Source organism: Mauremys reevesii, linkage group 7 (assembly GCF_016161935.1).
Source record: "Mauremys reevesii isolate NIE-2019 linkage group 7, ASM1616193v1, whole genome shotgun sequence".
Taxonomy (NCBI): domain Eukaryota; kingdom Metazoa; phylum Chordata; order Testudines; family Geoemydidae; genus Mauremys; species Mauremys reevesii.
The window spans coordinates 101761332-101780870 of record NC_052629.1 but is presented as its reverse complement, the minus strand read 5'-3'; the positions used below and the strand labels follow the sequence as shown (position 1 = coordinate 101780870).

General features: G+C 39.9%; 1 protein-coding gene across 3 annotated transcripts in view; it reads left to right on the top strand.

The window, feature by feature from the left end:
* DNAH12 (dynein axonemal heavy chain 12) overlaps positions 1-19539 on the top strand; it is a 179587-nt gene that overhangs the window by 140505 nt on the left and 19543 nt on the right. For all 3 annotated transcript variants that reach the window (XM_039481288.1, XM_039481289.1, XM_039481290.1), the window contains 8 exons: positions 850-995; positions 2529-2743; positions 5391-5583; positions 6780-6972; positions 10507-10679; positions 11467-11607; positions 12849-13007; positions 14051-14195. In XM_039481288.1, coding sequence (XP_039337222.1) covers positions 850-995; positions 2529-2743; positions 5391-5583; positions 6780-6972; positions 10507-10679; positions 11467-11607; positions 12849-13007; positions 14051-14195 — 1365 coding nt within the window. The remainder of the gene's footprint in view (positions 1-849; positions 996-2528; positions 2744-5390; positions 5584-6779; positions 6973-10506; positions 10680-11466; positions 11608-12848; positions 13008-14050; positions 14196-19539) is intronic.

Here is a 19539-nt window from a genome sequence, read left to right as displayed (position 1 = left end):
TACCATGGGGCATCTGTTTGCAGTACTGGAGCGTGAAGTATGTTGGATGGCAAAGTGGAAGGCTTAGGCTACGATCCTGACCAATAGGGCTAACACAGGACCAGAATGTTCCCTTTGCAAGATCAGGGCCTTTCAACTTCCACTTTGTTGTTGGATGTTGCTAGCACTAGCTCCTCTTAGCTCCCAATCCTGCAAATAGATGCACTAATTTTGACCTATGTACCTGTACAGAATCCCATTGTTCTACTGAAATCAGTGGTGTTCCTCATGGGTGCAAAGGTCTGTGCTAGCACATATATTTGTATAGCTGGTGCTTTACTGAAGAAATTATTGCTTCACAGTACTTGCTTGTGCTTTTTTTAAAGAGACAGTTGTACCATAGGCTTGATTTAGGTAAGTAAGTAACGATAAAGTAATACGTGACTGATTGGCATTGGAAAAGTGCATTGCATTAATTGGAAGTCTAAATTCAGAACAAATAAACAAAAGTTGGGAAAATTTTCTTGCAATTCAAAGATTTCCAGATGGTTCTGTTTTCCCCACTACACTGCAGTGTGTTAGTTATCATCACACAACATATTACAAAAGGGTAAAATAGAATGCCTTCAGAACTGGAACAAAAATTGAGAAAAATCCCACAAAATTGGGGAAAGTCACCATAAAATTTCTACTAAATTGGGAAAAATCTTTCCATTTTCTGCAAAAGTGAATTTTTCCCCCCATGATTTTCTCTCCTTGAACAAAAGCCAATTTTTAAAGCAAGTTGTGAATAAATTAATACTTTTAACCTAAGCAGTATTTTAACAATATTTAAAGAAATAAAGAATAAAGATTTATTTTTTCTTGTAGGACAAAAATATCCCTTGTTCTGAGAACTTCTCCTTGAGTAAGACCCTTGGTGATCCAATAAAAATCAGAGCCTGGAATATTGCTGGATTACCGACAGACAACTTTTCGGTCGACAATGGTGTGATTGTTGACAACTCCAGGCGTTGGTAGGTAACAAAGAAGCTAATAATTTGCTAAAACAAACTGAGATTTCAGTCTATATACTAGACAAATTTAGTCTATATACTAGAAACAGAAAGGTGCTGCATATCCTTCCTCTCCCAAACCCTTCAGGGGGACTTGAGGAGGCCTCACAGGATCAGACCCAATGTTTTCAGTGGGTGAAAGTTTTCCTTCCAGAATATTACAGATAATTTTTTCATCTTTAAATGCAGTTGTTGAATTTTATATTGTGATTAAACTTATTTCTGGATTACCCACTAGTTTCCAATGTCTTTATTGTGTACAGTGACTTCACATTGCAAAACTATTGACTAATAACACAGATTGATGCAAGTTTGGTAATTTCTCTTTTTTGCAGTTATAGAAACATAGACGGCAGAAGGACATTTTTGACAACAGTTTAAATAAATATTTTTCTTGTGTGAGCCATTAAATATATAAACCACAATATAGAAAAACTGTGTATCAGATTATACACACATTTCAAGGTCTTGTTGCTACTACAGTCAATTTCAGCTTCACTCTTTGTCATGTTTTAGAGACTAGTGTATTGGATGAAGTTGACTTCTATGTAGAGGGCCAGCGCAAGGATTTTTGTTATCAAAGTCTGATCTAAGCCTTATTTTGAGGACGTAAGTCCCACTTAAATGCTGTGGGAACATTGGGATGGCCCTCTGCACAGGAGTGAATTTCAATCAGTAAGAAAAACATTACAAATTGCAATAATAATGTTCTATTATTTATTCTGTTCTGGAACCTGAATGAAGAAAGACACTCAGATACTATTTATATCCCTTCAGTGATCCTCCATTGAAACTCAGACAGCCTACCTGTGGGATACACTAAATTTGTCTGACAGCTTTTGTGCTAAAAGCTTTTGCTTCCTTTAAAAAAAAAACATATATATATATATATATATATATATATATATATATATATATATACACACACACACCTCTACCTCAATATAACGCTGTCCTCGGGAGCCAAAAAATCTTACCACGTTATAGGTGAAACCGCATTATATCGAACTTGATTTGATCCGCCGGAGCGCACAGCCCCACCCCCTCAGAGTGCTGCTTTACCGCGTTAAATCCAAATTCGTGTTATATCGGGTGGCGTTATATCGGGGTAGCGGTGTGTATATATAGAGAGACTCATATCTTCAATTAGAGCAAGTGACTACAGCTCCATATTTCAAAACTTACATAAAATAAAAAATTCTAAAAAAAATCAATATTCCAAAGGAGTAATACAATGAAGCTGTCAAAAAAATTCTGAATTCTGACCTGTTTTTTTTTTAAAATCATAAACACCATCTTCATGGTTTTTAAAAGAATTCTGATACTTCTGTTCAAATTGTGACTGTAATACTCAGCCAGTGGACATTCATCTCTTAAAATAATACAGCCATAAAGTATCATGTATCACTTTCTTCCAGCTAGTCCATAGCAGAAATAATTTTGAATTTACAAAAAGTCATATATTGAGCAAGTTCTTTGTACTGTACATTCTAGGCCATTAATGATTGATCCCCAGGGTCAAGCCAATAAATGGATAAAGAACTCAGAGAAAGAAAACCAGTTGAGTGTTATCAAGTTCACTGATACAGACTACATGAGAACTTTGGAGAACTGCATTCAGTTTGGGACTCCACTTCTGCTAGAAAATGTTGGGGAAGAACTAGACCCATCATTGGAACCCCTGCTGCTTAGACAAACCTTTAAACAAGGTACAAGAAAATTAGTTATGAGCCCAGAAATATGCACTATTAATGCTTATCTAATGATCTGTTTTATCAGCTAATATTTTTCTTCTTTCTTTACTTTTGCTGCTTATGATCAGAGGAAGGTAATTTGATAGGCTTCTTAAGCTGATTTTTACTTTTTAATAAAGTTCACAAATGTCACATTATAGATTTCTTACTTGAAAACTTCACTACGCAGTGATGCTATATTTAAATATAGTAGGTTTGACCCTGCAAAGGTAAAACCCCCATTGACGCTGAATATCTTTTTTCTGAAGTGTAATAATATGCTGTGTAATGCTAGATATTTGTTTATAAAATATGTTTTAACTTAGTAGGCTGTATTATTTATTGCATTAAATTCTAAGTTAAGAAAAGTTATCATGGTATTTTGCAAAAGTAGCAATTTTTCATGTAAGTATTATCTTCTCAAAGTCATATGATGACGAAGAAAAGGTCTGGGTTTAAGGTGGGAATCTCCTTTTTCAAAAAATATATCCTTTCTTTTCCCAGTGATAAAAGGGGTGAAAAGTAAATAAATGAGAGAAAAAGAGTGGGTAGAGGGACATGAACACTGAATTTTCTTGTTTTGTTTTCAAAAAGAAAATTGAAACAAAAAATTCATTCAAAACTAAATGAAAAACATTGTTTCATGTTGAAGTTTGTCATGGTAGAAAAGGTCTGATTTTTTTTGACCAGTTCTAACTACGGTGGATCTGGGAAATCCCAAATCTCGCACACGCTAGGGTTTTAGAACTGCATGGTGTGCTGTGGGCATTAATTATTGGAATCGTATTCAAAATAGGCAACAGCAGGGCTCAACACAGTCCTCTACTACAGAGAGCTGGTGGCTGTGAATTGGTTTCTCTCCTAAGATACCTGCTGTTGGCGATAAGGATGCAGAGCCTTCCTATGCAGGAAACTCCTGGCAATGGAGCTCTATAAGACACCTCCTCTAAGGACCATCTAATATTTGGAGGTGTAGGAGTCAGTCTGTGAGCAGCCTTCCCATGGATAAGAGGAAGATGTCTGGGTTGTGTGTCCACCCTTTAAAGATCCCCACTCTAGTTGAGTGGAAGCTAGGAAATGGATGGTCTTTCCCTGAAGATCTTCTGCTCTTTTAGTGAGACCTGATCAGACTGCGAGGGGAATAGGGCTGTAGCAATCTCCTATGTCTCTAAAGGTTGAGCCATGGACAACCTGCCCCATATGTGCTTGTTGCAGCAGATGCTGGTGGCACATATATGTTGTAAATATTTGTACAGGGCACAGGTATGTGACACTTTACTGACAAATAAAAGAACTTCCAGGGAAATTTTACCATCTAAAATTATACAAAGCATGACAGGTGGTAGCAAAAAACATAGGAGAGTTTGGGTTAAGGTCAAATAAGATTACGTGCTTGCTTGATATGCTGTGTATGGATCTTGATATCTTGTTTTAATAGATGAATTGGCTTGAGCTACTGTGAAACAAGAATATAAAATTTAAAAGCAGCCACACAAAACCTGTACCTTTTCCAGTTGTATATGTACACAGTAAAGGAAGGGCAGAAATGTGTGACCCACTCAATTATTTTTTCCTACTATGGATGAAATCCAGGCTCCACTGAAGTCAGTGCTATTTATAACATTGACTTATATGGGGCCACGACTCACCTTGTTTCCAGCTCTTACTATTTGAGGTTACTTGATTTGCTCTTAACAAGACTTTTGCTTTTACTTGATCACAAAAGTAATATTTTTTGCATAAATAATTGAGGTAAACAAACATAACTTATATTGTGATGTTTTCTTGGGACGCCCCGGATTGTGGGTCACTTTGTTACCATCTTGCTTCTAGTGTGAGGGAGTTTATCTTGTGGTATCTGGGTGTCAGCCCTTGTACACTGCCAGCCTTTCAGCCACTCACATTCTCCTCAGGATTCTGCCAGTCCTGTTTTAATTTGCAGGTTAATAATAGGTGCACCCCAATCCCCAAACTCCCTTTGAAGAACTTAGCCCTGTATCATCCAGCCCCTGTCACTGGATCAGGGGCGGCTCTACGTTTTTAGCCGCCCCAAGCAGTCATGCGCGGGAGGCGCCCCGGAGCCGCGGGAGCAGCGGACCTCCCGCGGGCATGACTGCAGAGGGACCGCTGGTCCCGCGTGGCTCGGCTGGACCTCCCGCGGCTCCGGACGGGTCGCGGGTCCGGCGGCTCCGCTTGAGCTGCCGCAGTCATGCCTGCGGGAGGTCCAGCCGAGCCGCGGGACGAGCGCCCCCTCCGCAGTCATGCCTGCGGCAGGTCCAGTCGTCCCGGGGCTCCGGTGGACCTCCCGCAGGCATGACTGTGGCAGGTCCGCCCGCCCAGCCTAACGCCCCCCCCCGGCGGCAGGGGATGCCCCCTAGATTTTGCCGCCCTAGGCACCAGCTTGTTTTGCTGGTGCCTAGAGCCGCCCCTGCACTGGATACTCACAGTAATTACCAAGTAAGCTGTCCTCAAGGAGACAGCGTACACGCATGAGAGGGTTACAACTCAGGATCAGTCCCTTTATAACAACACAGCACTGTAATCTATTTATGGTGAAAACCAATACACATTTATTAACAAAGAACAGCATCACACGCACAAATGTTTGTCTTCTGAACTTTAGGGGGCATGGACTGCATCCGGCTTGGTGAGACAGTTATTGAGTATTCCAGTGATTTCAAATTTTTTATTACAACAAAACTAAGAAATCCACATTATATGCCTGAACTGGCTACAAAAGTTTCTTTACTCAACTTTATGATAACACCAGAGGGACTTGAAGACCAGCTACTAGGTATCGTTGTTGCAAAAGAGAGGTATGTGTTTGTTTATTGCAAATAGGCAAATGAAATATTCTAAACAGGAGACTTTGGAAGCAATTAAGAGAAATGGGGCAATTGTTAATGATTCTAAATGTCTTTTTCATAACAACTATAAATAATAGTGGTATTCTAGCTGTCTTATTTAAGATATTTCTAGGCGGTCTGTCTCTATAGTATGTGTGAGTCATCTGAGATATTGGAAAAGTGTTTTGTTATTTAACATTATCACTGAGCAACCATGATTATTTGTTTTCTGATACAGCTTCCTGGCAATCCAGCCCATTGATTTTGCACATGCAAATGTGGATATTGGATTATTAGACTGCATTTTTACTTTTCTATGAAGGAAGAACAAGGTGGCTCTGTGTTTCTAGTTCTTGTCTAACTCAAACTCAAAATAGAGACACATTTAATTGGATTTCCTGGGTTTCTGATCATTCAGACAAACACAGAGCTGCCCACTCAAATATACTAGTTTCACTTGCTAAAAAAATCGTAATACATTTAATGTAAGTTTCACATCACAAACTCATGCAGTACATCAGCTGAATAATATTTACTCAAAAACAAGAGTTACATGTATAGTAATTAAAAATTAGGATTAACTGACATTTTCAGAAGTCTGGATATAAAATTTTAGGCGAACATTTTCAAACATAAAACTACTATAACCTAAAATTTTGCACCTAAGTCCATATGTAGGCACCTAAATAAGTGGCCTGATTTTCAGGAGCTGAGCTCTGAATCAAGTCAAAGATTTAGGGGCCAAATTCTGTGGTGACTGAAAACCTGTGCAATCCTATTGATGTAAGTGGGAAAGCTCTGGGTGTAAGCACAGAATTTGGCCCCCAAGAACTTAACTTTAGGCACCCAGGTTTAAAGTGTTGGCCTTAGTGTCTCGATAAACTTGAAAGAATAGAGAGGATTGGCACTAATGTAGTTCCAGTATAACTGTATAGCTCAGTGGTAAAAACTGCATTAATGGAATGCTAAGGTCCTGACACAAACCTACTAAAATCAAGAGGTAAGGTTTCTGTGACACTAATATTACATGATCATATAACATGAACAAGGTGATCTACTTTAGTTAAATGTTGATTTTACAAATATGGATTAACTACATGCAGGTATCAGAATATGTAACAATAGTAACATAAAAGTAAACTTTGGGTGTATGTTTTGGTTTTTAGACCAGAATTAGAAGAGGAGAGGAATGCTCTCATCCTTCAGTCTGCAGCCAACAAAAAACAACTAAAGGAAATTGAGAAGAGAATTTTAGAAACCTTACAGTCTTCTGAAGGGAACATTCTGGAAGATGAGAGTGCTATCATGGTCTTGGACTCTGCTAAAATAATGTCTAATGAGATCACCAAGAAACAACAGGTAAGGAATGTTAGATTTTGTTTTCAAATTCAGTAGTTATTGTGTACAAAACCTAAAAGTTTGCTTGCTGCCTAGAAGACTGTGAATTAGAAGCAAAATTCTATGCTTATGAATGGAAAAGATCAATTTATAAGAAAAAGAAAAACTGTTGAGCAAACGCTGAAATCCTTGTTCATAGTTAGATCAGTCCTTACTTAAGCAAAACATCCATCCTCAAAGGCAGTTGTGCCTGAATAAGGATTGAGTAAGAGATAAGGCCTTCAGGATTTGTTCCTCTGTTACTGTAGTTGTAAGGGTCTAATTTTTAAATGAACAAAAGCCAGTTTTTTAAGGAAGACAGTAATGGTCTAGCAGCAGACATGGAACTAGAAGCCAGAAACTCCAAGTTCTAATACTGTAAATGCCTCTGACTCACTGCATGGCCTCATGTGAGTCAGTTAACCTGTCTCTGTGTTAATTTTCCTACATGTAAAATGAGAATAATAATACTTACCTTTAGGACCTCATAGAGGAGGCTGGGCGGCTTAATTAAAATTTTTGTGGTACACTGAAGGTGGGAAATGTTATATATGGGTAAGCATAGCGGGCCAGATTGTCCCCCAATTGGAAAAACCTGCATATGGGACAAGAAACATTTTGACTGCCCATTATATGAGTTTTCTCTGAATTATCTTGTTAGTGGGTGGTGTACCATGCTAGGAAAATGGCAGAGGGTTTGGCCTCTACATTTGCACATCTCCTGAAATAAGACCTTCTGGGAAGAAGGTGACATGCTGCAATACCTTCTTATCTTCCACTGCTCTTGAACTACATTTTTGGGAGGGTCCACTGTGAATTTGGGGTAGTGTGGATGCAATTTGATTGTATTGGCCTTCAGGAGCTATCCCAGAGTGCTCCATTGTGACCGCTCTGGACAGCACTCTCAACTCAAATGCTGCTGAAGGCACCGGCAGACGATTGTGCTGCTGCTGAAGTTCCGGCACTGTCGGTGGCGGCAGCTCCTTTGAATCAGGCCCCACGGTGCCTAAAGCCGGCCCTGCCCTTACACATGCGAAAGTTTTGCAGCCACTGGGAATCATCCGTGACCTGCAACACTATGTGGTCCCACCAGTCTGTGCTTGTTTCCCGGGCCCAGAATCGGCGTTCCATGGCATGAGCCTGCCCCATTGCCACCAGGATGGCCAAATTGCCGGGGCCTGTGCTTTGAGAGAAATCTGTGTCCATGTTCTCATCACTCTCGTCACCGCGCTGCCATCACCTCCTCGCCTGCTTTTGAAGTTTTTGGTCCTGCATACACTGCAGGATAATGCGCATGGTGTTTACAGTGCTCATAACTGCCACAGCGATCTGAGCAGGCTCCATGCTTGCCGTGGTATGGCGTCCGCATGGAAAAAAGGCACAAAATAATTCTCAGCTGTTGCTCTTACTGAGGGAGGGGCGACTGAGGACATGGCTTACAGGGTTGTTTCACTGTACTGTTCCCGCAGTCTCCGCTGCCAATTGGAATTCTGGGTTGTGCTCCCCATGCCTGATAGGGCAAAAAGATTGTCGCGGCTGGTTCTGGGTACATGTCATCAGCCTCCTGCCCCCAATGAAAGCAACGGCAAAACTGTATCAAATCGATTTTTAAAAAATCGACTTATATTAAATGGACCTAATTTCATAGTGTAGACATACCCTTAAATGCATTAGAAACTGGGGAGAACGATCTGGTTCACAGTCGATGTATCTGAAAACAATCTTCTAAAACACTCTGTGTTCTGAAGCACCCATGTTTCATGCAGATGTGAGGTTACAGGTGATGTTTTATCCTCAAGTCTGAATTTCCTTGCTCTTTTGTTTTTGTAAGGTCTGTAATGTCACTTTGATATGATATTTGTGGCTCAATGTGTTTTAATCTTTTTTATGAAAGGAGGGTTTTGCACAGTTAGTAGATTTTCCTTAGTACTTGTACAGGATCATATTCCTAAGCAAGAAATAGGTTGTACATTACGCCAGTGACAGTAGTGAAGATTTCTTCCTGTCCTGAGAAATTACATGTTTCCACCCCAGTTGCTGGTGTCTTCGCCTTTCACATTGGCAGTTCATTGTAAAACATGGAGTCTGTAAAAATTGCTAAGGCAAGTGCTGTATTTATATCAGAGAGTGATTTCCTCTTCCATGGCATAAAGACTGTCTGCTTATAGAGCCAGGTTAAGCTTGTGGTATCTATCTAAACAGTGCAAGTAAGCACTAAATTATCATGCAGTTACCTTGCTTTAGTGGCATACAGTGTGGCACTTCTAGGCCAGCCTGTTAACATAAATCCAGTAGTGCTCTCTGAAGGACTAAATTTTTTCATAAGGAAAGGTAGAGTGGCAAAGCTCTAAAGAGAGTGACAGAATTCTCACTAAAGCTCATGTAGGAGAGAAGGTTTGGATAATCAGTAACAGTTGCTTTTAGAAGGAACCTAATAAATTCCATATTTTATGTTTAAGACGCAAGGTATATTTCCTTGCATAGTGGCCTACTAATACATTTCCTACAATATTTCACGCAGTTACCTAAACTTTTCCATTATACTTGAACAGACCTATCCAAATATGTGCAGGGAGCAAATAGAAATATAAAAAAGTGGAGCAAAAATCATTCCAATCTTTAGACTATACTCTCCATTTTTCAGTAACATTGATGTTTTTTGCTGCATTGGAATTCATCCTTGTGATGCGCTTAAGAAATACATAATAGAGAAATGGGGTATTTTCAAAAAGCGGACAGATTTACAGGTATCTAGACCGCAGAGAACTACAGCTGTAAACTTTGTTTTGGTAACATATATATGAAAAATAACTTCCCTTCCATATGTGTACATAATTTTCTTTGATACCAATGAGAGTTAAGTATGCATTGGTGGTGACTAAACATCTTTGAATTATCAAAGACTTTACAGCAATAAAATATCAGTGATTCTGTGTTTTAACTGTTGTTGTCCTTAAACTCCATTTGTTAGCACCTAGCTACATTAATACTATAATATAGACTTACAAGTAAGAAACAATCCTTCCCTCTTTATGTTAGCTATATTCTAAGTTATTTAATTTCATATAATATACTTTATAAAAGGCAAATATATTGTTAAATATCTTCTGTTGGAATGATTGATTATACATGAGCAATTTGAAATCCAGTCATATTTCCAGACATTAATGGTGAAGTCTGACACACCTGATGCAGAGGGACAAGCCTGAATGGTTGTGCCTGGTTTTGTCTTGGTCCTGACTACCTTAGGCCCCAGTACTGCAATGAGCTCTGTGGGGGAAGATCGTGAAGTCAAGGGGTCTTTGTGAAAGTGCAGGGATCCACCCACCCAGGGCTCATTTGAGGGTTAGGGCCTGAGACTATAAGTATTTTGGAGCATGGAAGGTGTCTTACTCTGTGCTTATAAATTGTCATATACATTTATTTTTAATAATGATAGTATATACTAATACATTCTTTATGTAGAAAGAAAAATATGAAGAGAAAATCTTTTACAATATTTGTCATTTTGTTTAGGTTGCTGAGAAAACAGAAATAAAAATAGCAGAATCTCGAGAAGGCTATAGACCAATTGCAAAGCATTCATCGGTGCTCTTCTTTAGTATTGCAGACCTAGCTAACATCGACCCCATGTACCAGTACTCTCTCAGTTGGTTTGTTAATCTCTATATCAACTCTATTCATGACAGGTAAGTACTTATGTCTGAGCCAAAATACCATATATCTCTTTATTTCTCTTCTGATCAACAGTTCCCTCCATTTAAAGCATTTACCTCACTAAATTAGGCCTCCCACTTCTGTTTTGTCTCATTGAGGCCCAAGTTTTTAGAAATTATCTCTAATTTTCGTGTTACAAATTTGGGCCAGCAAATATCAGCATCTGTATTTTTGCATCTGCAGTTTTATAGAATCAAATATTAATAAGTCTCTGAACTGGTTGCCCACAGTGCAGCTAGGATGGGCTCAGCTCCCTTAATATGCAGATCAGATAGAAGGTCCAAGTTGTGGTGAGGAACCATCAGCCACTGACTCTGCCCTTTTTAAACACAGACTCTCTAAACACAAAACATCTTTTATTAAGAGAAGCAATGTGATTGTTAGCTTCCAAGAGGACAGTTCTCCCACCACAAGCACTCTTCTTAATATGTCATACAAAGGATAGCATTCCGTATAGTAATCTGCTGCAGTGTTATTTGTAGAGGATTCCAAATCTGGTGTTGAAACAGAACCCATAATGAGTGGTGAGAGTTCCACCATGTGAGTACAACAGAGATTTCAATTAATTGTTTAGGCTGTGATATTCAAAGGAGCCTAAGCTAGCTGCCCAACTCCCTTTGGGTGCAGTTGGTTGCCTAACTCCTTTAAGTGCTTTTGAAAATTCCAGTCCTAACCAATATCCCACCAAAACCTTCCAAAGAGCTTTAGATTTCTTATTTAGTTGCCTGACTCAATATATGTGCAAATGTTCTTTTTTAGTAACAAATCCAAAATTTTGGAGAAGCGTCTTCGATACCTAAACGACCACTTCACATACAACCTATATTGCAATGTATGTCGCTCATTGTTTGAGAAGGATAAGCTGCTGTTTTCCTTTTTACTTTGCTGCAATCTTCTCATGTAAGTTTCATCTTTTTTTCTAGCATCTCATAATGCAAGACAATGATTTTTCTTAGATTGAACGTATTTACAAATAATAGAATACTTGGGTACATGTGATGATAACTTAGTCTTTAGTGCTGAGTCATGAAATGTGAGTGCTTTTGCTCCTATTGAAATCAATGGTTTCGCCAGTGATTTGGGTGGAAAGATGAGGCCTCCAAATGTTTTATTAATTTTTTCCTTTTATGTCTTTATGGTACCCTTCAAAGGGGTGGATGATGTTATCTAATAATAATACAATGTGAATAGTTGCCATCATTTTAAAAATAAGGTTTAAGGAAAAACTCCAAGTGAAAGGTCTGTTTTTCTGTCAGTTTTGTGGGGCATATCACTCCCCCTTTCTTGAGGAGCCTTTCTTTTTTCCATCTGTCTCTGTCTCTGCTTTTCCTTCCACAGTGCGATCTAGACTCTCCACTCTGGCTGTCTGGCTGTGCTGCTGCTTATGCACAATGTCGTTTGTGTCTGTATCAGAGGGGTAGCCGTGTTAGTCTGGTTCTGTAGAAGCAGCAAAGAATCCTGTGGCACCTTATAGACTAACAGACGTTTTGCAGCATGAGCTTTTGTGGGTGAATACCCACTTCTTTGTGTCTGTGTGCATTGAGGGAAGAAAGGAAGGCACACATGGCTACTTGGAAACATCATAATCAGTTATTATGTGCATACATTATTTAATAATCAGGCTCACCAACCATATTAATTTATATTGCTTAACTATAAACCATATGAATTTATAGTGAATGCTAACATCTTATGCATCATATCCACACTGCCTTATCCATGGGAGGCCCTTCTTGAGCTGATTTGTAAGGCCACAACCATATCCTCCTCTGCATTCTTCCTCAAGATCCATCTTTGCCATGACACTTACACTTACAGGAAATCAGCCAATGATTGATGAGTAGGCTGGGACACAGATAGCAGTAGCTGAGACTTTTTATAAGTAAAAATAAGTGAATTGTATACACTTGATTGTATCCTTCTTCCCTTACCCTTAATTTATCATTTCTCCTTATAATGTTTGAAAATTGCCTAGTACAATGAGGCCCTGAGACCTCAGATGCTACTGCTATATGAATGTTGCAAAATAAAAATTGAACATAATTTATTTAAAACTGCTTTTGCTTTATACTATGTCAAAATGCATTTTTAATATAACTGTGTATTGCTTACAAACTATTTTGGCATTCTTCTGAATTTAGGGATAGGAAAGAGATAGAACAACAGGAATTTATGTTCCTATTAACTGGAGGAGTGGGTCTCAAGAACAAATACAAGAATCCAGATCCATCTTGGCTACAAGATAAGAGCTGGGATGAACTATGTCGTGCAAGTGATTTCTCAGCTTTTAGAGGACTGAGGTACAGTAAAAATCCATTGTGAAATTACAAAAAACTACATTGACTGAAGTATGTTGCATACATTTAAGCAATATGTCTGAGACTTTTTCAGACCATCCCTGAATATCAATGTGATATTGATACCTGTACAACATAAATTGTGCCTCAGCTTCAGAAGTGAGTCCCTCGTTGTCACACATTGTAGGGAAGTTGCTCAGGGGGTTAATTAATTAGAAGGTTATTTCATGTTTTATTCACGTAATTGTCAGAATGAATCCAATCAATTCCCAGATAAAGAACTTGTCTTTCTGGAGTGGATTGTATTAGTTTCCCTGTGAAGTCTCTTCCTGGTAGAAGAATCTTACTTTGAAAAGGAGGCAGCTGTGGCCAGGGGGAATCCCTAATAACAGAACTCTGTTGCAGGTATAAGGGAGGAGACACCAGGATAAAATCGTGGCCCCACTGAAGTCAATGGGAGTTTTGCCATTGATTACAATAGGGTCAGGATTTCACTTTAGAGTTGTTTGGAGTTCTCCTTCCTTTAAATGTAAGTTTTTCTGTGTGGAAGAGGTGGAAACTGGTCTAATGTGAGAACCAGTCTGTCCCCCACTCATGGTATAACCTATGGGAGGGTGTGCCAGGGGAGGAAAATTCCACAAGATTCTTTTTCATTGAATTTCCTTTGAATTCTTCTGTTGGGTAGTGGCGTTTGTCACACACAAATATAGAAGAAATAGGGAGTTCACCTCCCAGAACCCATGAATCTCCTGAGATTCAAGCAGACTTTGGGGGATCCACTGGAAACCAAGGCCAAACAGATGGAGGCTTTGTTCCTCCACACCAGCTTAGGTGGCCCCTCCCACTTCCCAGCACAGAAGTCAGGTAAGAAGTTGTATAATAATATACAATTTTTTATTGGTTGAGAGGGGGATAATGCATGTTGAATAGATTTTATTAATTGTATTGCATATGACAATATTTCATTGTTCTTTCTTTAATCAAATGAATTAATGAAAACCTAAACTCTAAGCCTTTACAATAACAGACAATACTTTTTCTTCTAGGAGTCATATTTCTGAAAATGCAAGTCAGTGGCGTAAAATCTATGACAGCAAAGAACCACACAATGTTCCTTTACCAAAACCATGGGATAAAACATTGAATGAACTACAAAAGATGATCATTCTTCGGTGCCTAAGATCAGACAAGGTAAAAGGACATGGAAACATTTGTTTATAGACAATTACTTGGCATGTAGTACACTTTGATAATTATTATTACAACTATGTTCTTTGAGTGCTTGCCCATATGTATGCCACTCCTGGTACTCACATGCCCCATGCCCTTCAAAGCCAGATATTTTGGCTACCAGTAACTTTTGGGGCTGCTCATGCACTCTGAGTGTTCTTGTACTCCTGTACCCAGGGCATAAAGGATGGAGTGGGCCCAACTGCCCCTCAGTTTGTTTTTAGTGCCTATGGCTGTGAAACCTTGGTAGAGTCCATGTCCTGGTGCAATCACCAAATCTTTTTAGGTATAGTTTTTAGGCATATAGTTTTAGGATTAGGTTGGATTTAGTGTACATAGTATAGTTTTGCCCACTTGCAAATATTATTTTAGTTATTTTTTTCTTCATTTGATGAAAATATTTTCATGGTACAAGGAGTTAGTCATGACTGAACTGAAGTTTCCCAGCTCTTCATGTGAAGCAGATACATTGCTTAAAGACAGTCACATGAGCTTTTTTTTTGCCTTGGGGAGGGGTGCATACCTGGAAATGTTCTATCTGTCAGTCCTTTTCAAAAAGGATGCAGATGGCTAAGGAGGCTTGCCTCAAGCCTTTTCTTCCTGACCGTTAGTGAAGCCAGCTGCGGATCCAGGAAAGCAACACCACCCTGGACATGAATACTCTTTGCACAGGGATGCTGTGGTGAGCTCTGGCTCAATCTCCTGCTCTCAACCCCCTTTCTCAAAAATGGCCTTGTGAGGATCCATGGGTCTAGAACCTCGATCTGCTGGTCCATGATCAACCGTAAACATCTGTGGTAAAGCAGCATTTGCAGATTATGAGCTTTGTGGGCCCAAGCACCACAGGATATGGTGGGCCTGATTGGCAGTGCTCACGGCATCCTGATTGCTCCAGGCACACTACTTAAGGGGACACCAGGAAGTTGTCTGTGCAGTGCGACAGATCTTAGTCAACTGCTATGGCAGACCTTACTCCTGCCTTGTTCCTGCCCTGCTCCATTCTGCTCCTGCCTTGTCATTAAGGCATTGCTTCTGTCTAGGAGAGTATTGACACTAAAAATGGGCTCTTCCTTCTGGTCCAGATTCTACAACTGGTGCCAAGAACACAATGCCAATTTCAGAAAACTAGGAATTCCATCCATTTTGGACTTTCTCCAGTACCATTATACATCAGGTGTCCACTCTCAGTAGCATGCTGTTTGCAGGATCCTTGGGGTCCCTGGCAGACATCCCACAGGTAACCAGATTCTTTCAAGCAGTCTGATTAGCCATATCAGCAGTCAGGCCATTCTTCCTGAAAAGCCATCCCTTTGAGCCTTTGACTTCTGTGTCAGCCTTTTATTTATCCATTCAGACTTGTTTCCTGGTAGCTGTCACATCCACCAGGTGAGTGTCGGAGTGGGCAGCCTTATCTATGCAGTAGCCTTATTGTGTGTTCCATGAGGACCAGGTGGTGCTCAGGACAACAGAATCCTTTCTTCCTAAGGGATATTCCTCCTTCCACACTTCCCAAGAGGTTATGCTTCCTTCATTCTGTCCAAAACCACAACATCCAACTGAAAAAGCATGACACACCTTAGATGTCAGAAAAGCATTGAAAATCTATCTCAAATGTACAGAATCCATTAAAAGATTGGGCTCTCTATTCATGCCCTTCCACCCAAAATATCAGGGACTCAGAGCTTCTAAGTCCTCCATCACTAGATGTTTTAGACTATGTATTTTGAAAGCCTACAGATCATCAGAGGTTCTTCTTCAAGTGATTGCTCATATCAATTCCAATTACATGTGTGTGCACCCTCAACGATTAACTATGCTTAACACTACAGAGAAAAAACACTAACTATTAACGATTAACTAACAACAATTGAGATATGCTAGGGATTAGTGGAGCACTTGGGAAACCAAGAGACCACTGTTCCAACAACCGTCACGGGCGGTAAGAAGGAACTGAAGGGGGGTCGGGCCGGCAGGGTCTTATACAGAACGCCATATTGGCACCACTTCAGGGGGCTCCCCAGCCGGCCTGACAGGTAGCTGCTAGGGGGAAAAGTTTCCGACATCCGTGCACGCAGCGCGCGCACACACCTAACTGGAATAGATATGAGCAGCACATCTCGAAGAACAACAGTTACAGAAAGGTAAGTAACTGTTTTTTCCTGTCCTAGAAGGGATCGAGGCACACTCTACAAGATCCTTAGTAACCTCATGTGCAGAAGGAGCAAGTGCATCCATTTTGGAAATTTGCAGAGTAGATGCTTGATCTACAGCTAACACCTTCATTAAGCACTACAAGGTGGACTTCCTATCTTCTGCAAAAACCTCCTTTGGCAGGAAGGTGCCGCAGGTGGTGGCACAGAAATAATACAGACTTTTGAGCAAGCTTACAAAAAGGGGAATACTTCTTTCCTACTGAACTTTTGTTTTATAATCCTCCCTACATCTGTTCACTGCTTGCTACTTCCCAGACATCCAGAATTGTAGGAGACGCTGAGCCACAGAAAGGAAAGTTTTTTACCAATAATTTACTTTCTGCTAGCAGTGTCTCGCACAATTCTAGTCTTCCTGAGTGACTTATGAGTCAAGTGTCAAATATTGAGTGGAATCATTGCCATATGGCCATATTCCTTCATCTAATGTACATAGTTAATATCTTTGGAATATGTGTTAGCAAAGTTATGCAAGTTTTACATCTTGGGAATAAGTAATGTGGTAGAAAACAGGAGCAGAGAAGACATGGCCAGACCATGCAATACCAAAAAGCTGATCCGCCTCTGTGAACTGCCGAGAAAGGAAAACAGACCAGACAGCTAGAATTGTGGGAGACACTGCTATCAGAAAGGAAATTATCACTAAGAAATTCTTAATCAGTCTCCAAACATATTAAGGAGGTATCTTGTTTACTCTCCAAGGACCATTTTTATGATATGTGTGCATAGGGGCTGACTTTTGGTTTTGCTGGTGGGTGCCCCACCCTGGCTCTGCCCCCTCTCCTGAGGGCCCGCCCCTGCTTCCCACCTCCTGGTAGCTCTGTCTAGCGCCTGCCCCAACCCACTCACTCAAAGTGGCAAAGGAGGTTTCCCCTCCTCACTGTAGGAAGGGTTGCCTAGTGGTTAAGGCACAGGCCTGGGGCTCAGATGTTCTGGGTTTGATTCTCTGCTCTGCCATAGACTCCCTGCTTAGCCTTGGTAACGTCACTTCACCTCTGGGTGCCCTAGATCCCACCTTCCAAATGGGGCTAATACTTCCCTGCCTCCTTGGCTAAATCCGTTTATTGCTGTGTGGTGATGAGGGCAATGGAGCTATCAAGGTTTTGGCATTCACAACATCCCCAGCAATGAGTTCCACTGGTTGACTAGTATCAGAGGGGTAGCTGTGCTAGTCTGGATCTGTAAAATCAGCAAAGAGTCCTGTGGCACCTTATAGACTGACAGACGTATTGGAGCATGAGCTTTCGTGGGTGAATACCCACTTCGTTGGATGCATGTGACGAAGTGGGTATTCACCCACGAAAGCTCATGCTCCAGTACGTCTGTTAGTCTATACGGTGCCACAGGAGTCTTTGCTGCTTTTACAGGTTGATTGTGTGTTTTGTGAAGAAATACTTCCTTTTGTTTGTTTCCTATCAGCTCTGACACCTGAAGGTATATTTCCTCTAAATACAAATGTTATCACCTTTTTCTAATGGCAATGTGTTTTCTTTTCCTGTTAAGTTACTCAGTAATTAGAAATAAAGTCTTAAATATTGTAATCTATTTGTACAATGCATTTCATATTTCTTCTGCACAAATTAAAACACACTCCAGTTTAAGGTACTAAAGGTGTAAAGATTAAAAACATAAAAAACAAATATAAAAATTGAACTGGCATTTACAAATCACTGATCTAAAAGCCTGTTTTAGCCTCTGGAAGTAGTTGAGTTTTATAATGTAATATAGAAATCCCTAGGACTGGTTTATGTCTCTCAGCCTCCAGGATGCTTATTTTCATATCATGATCCACCCCATACACAGAAAATATTTACAATTCCAAGTAGGAGATTCCCACTGTTAATACAAGGTCCTCCTCTTCAGATTATCGACAGTGCCAAGAGTTTTTACCAAATGATTGGCAGTAGTGGCAGCCCACCTGAGAAATTAGGGCATACAGGTGCACCCATACCTCGATGTTTGGCTCACCTGAGGGAAGTCACTGCAGCAAGTGAGGGCTCCATGTGTCAGATCCTTCATTAGACCCCTCATCTCTTTATCAGATTGGGCCTAAAGATCAACATGGCAAAAATCATTCCTGGCACCAGCTAACCCTAACCTTGTACTAGATTCCACAACAGCAACTTGGACACCCACACATGACAAAGGTGGCCAAAAAATAGTAGTCTCCAGCACGTATGCTCTAGGAGTGGAATACGTATAGGCAACACATTTTGAAGAACCACAGTTACTGTAAAGCAAGTAGCTGTTCTTTCTATTAACTACAAGACTGATTAAATGGAACCTAAGTGCAGTAAGTTCTGTTAAGATTTCTTTTCTTCCTACACTTCAGACTGCTAGAATTTCAGTGATATAACTGTGCAGGTGATCAGATGTGTTCTACTTTTACCTAAATATCCTTAGCCTATTCAGCCATCATCTATAATGCTCAATTTGACTCTAAAAGTAAAATTGGGGTATTGTTTTACCAATACTACTCATCTCTTAATATTTTCTTCTTCTTAGTGATATGAAATTCTTATACTATTTGATTGTTTCAAATATATGTTCAGGAACACTTAATATTTTTTTATTGTCTGAGTCATAATACTGTGAGGACAATCACAAGTTGTTATTTTTCATCTGTATTGACTATATTTAGTACTTCACAGCATGTAAAACTGCAGAATTAACATTTGGAATAAAAATTGATGTGCAGGTTTTTTCATAAATATATTGCCTCATGAATCAATCTGTACAGCAATAAGGGGTCTTAGAAGTTAGTGGAACTATACATGCGGTATACATTTTTTCATGGCAAAAAGAGACTTTTACTAGAATTTATGAGCAAACAGCCACTTTGGTCAGTATGGAATAGTATGGAAATATTCAATACGCTTCCAAGCTTTTGAATGTTAAATGAACTCAAATTCCAAACCTACTGAGACTTCTACAAACTTTGTGTTAAAAGTCCCCAGGCCCTGATTCACCCAGTGCAGGAACGGTGGGGTGGCAGTTTGCACCTTCTAAATTCTGGGGCACAGCTGGCACAAAGGGGCTGCTGGGCGACCATGGATTGGTCCCCAAGAGTGAATGTGAACTGTATACATTGACTG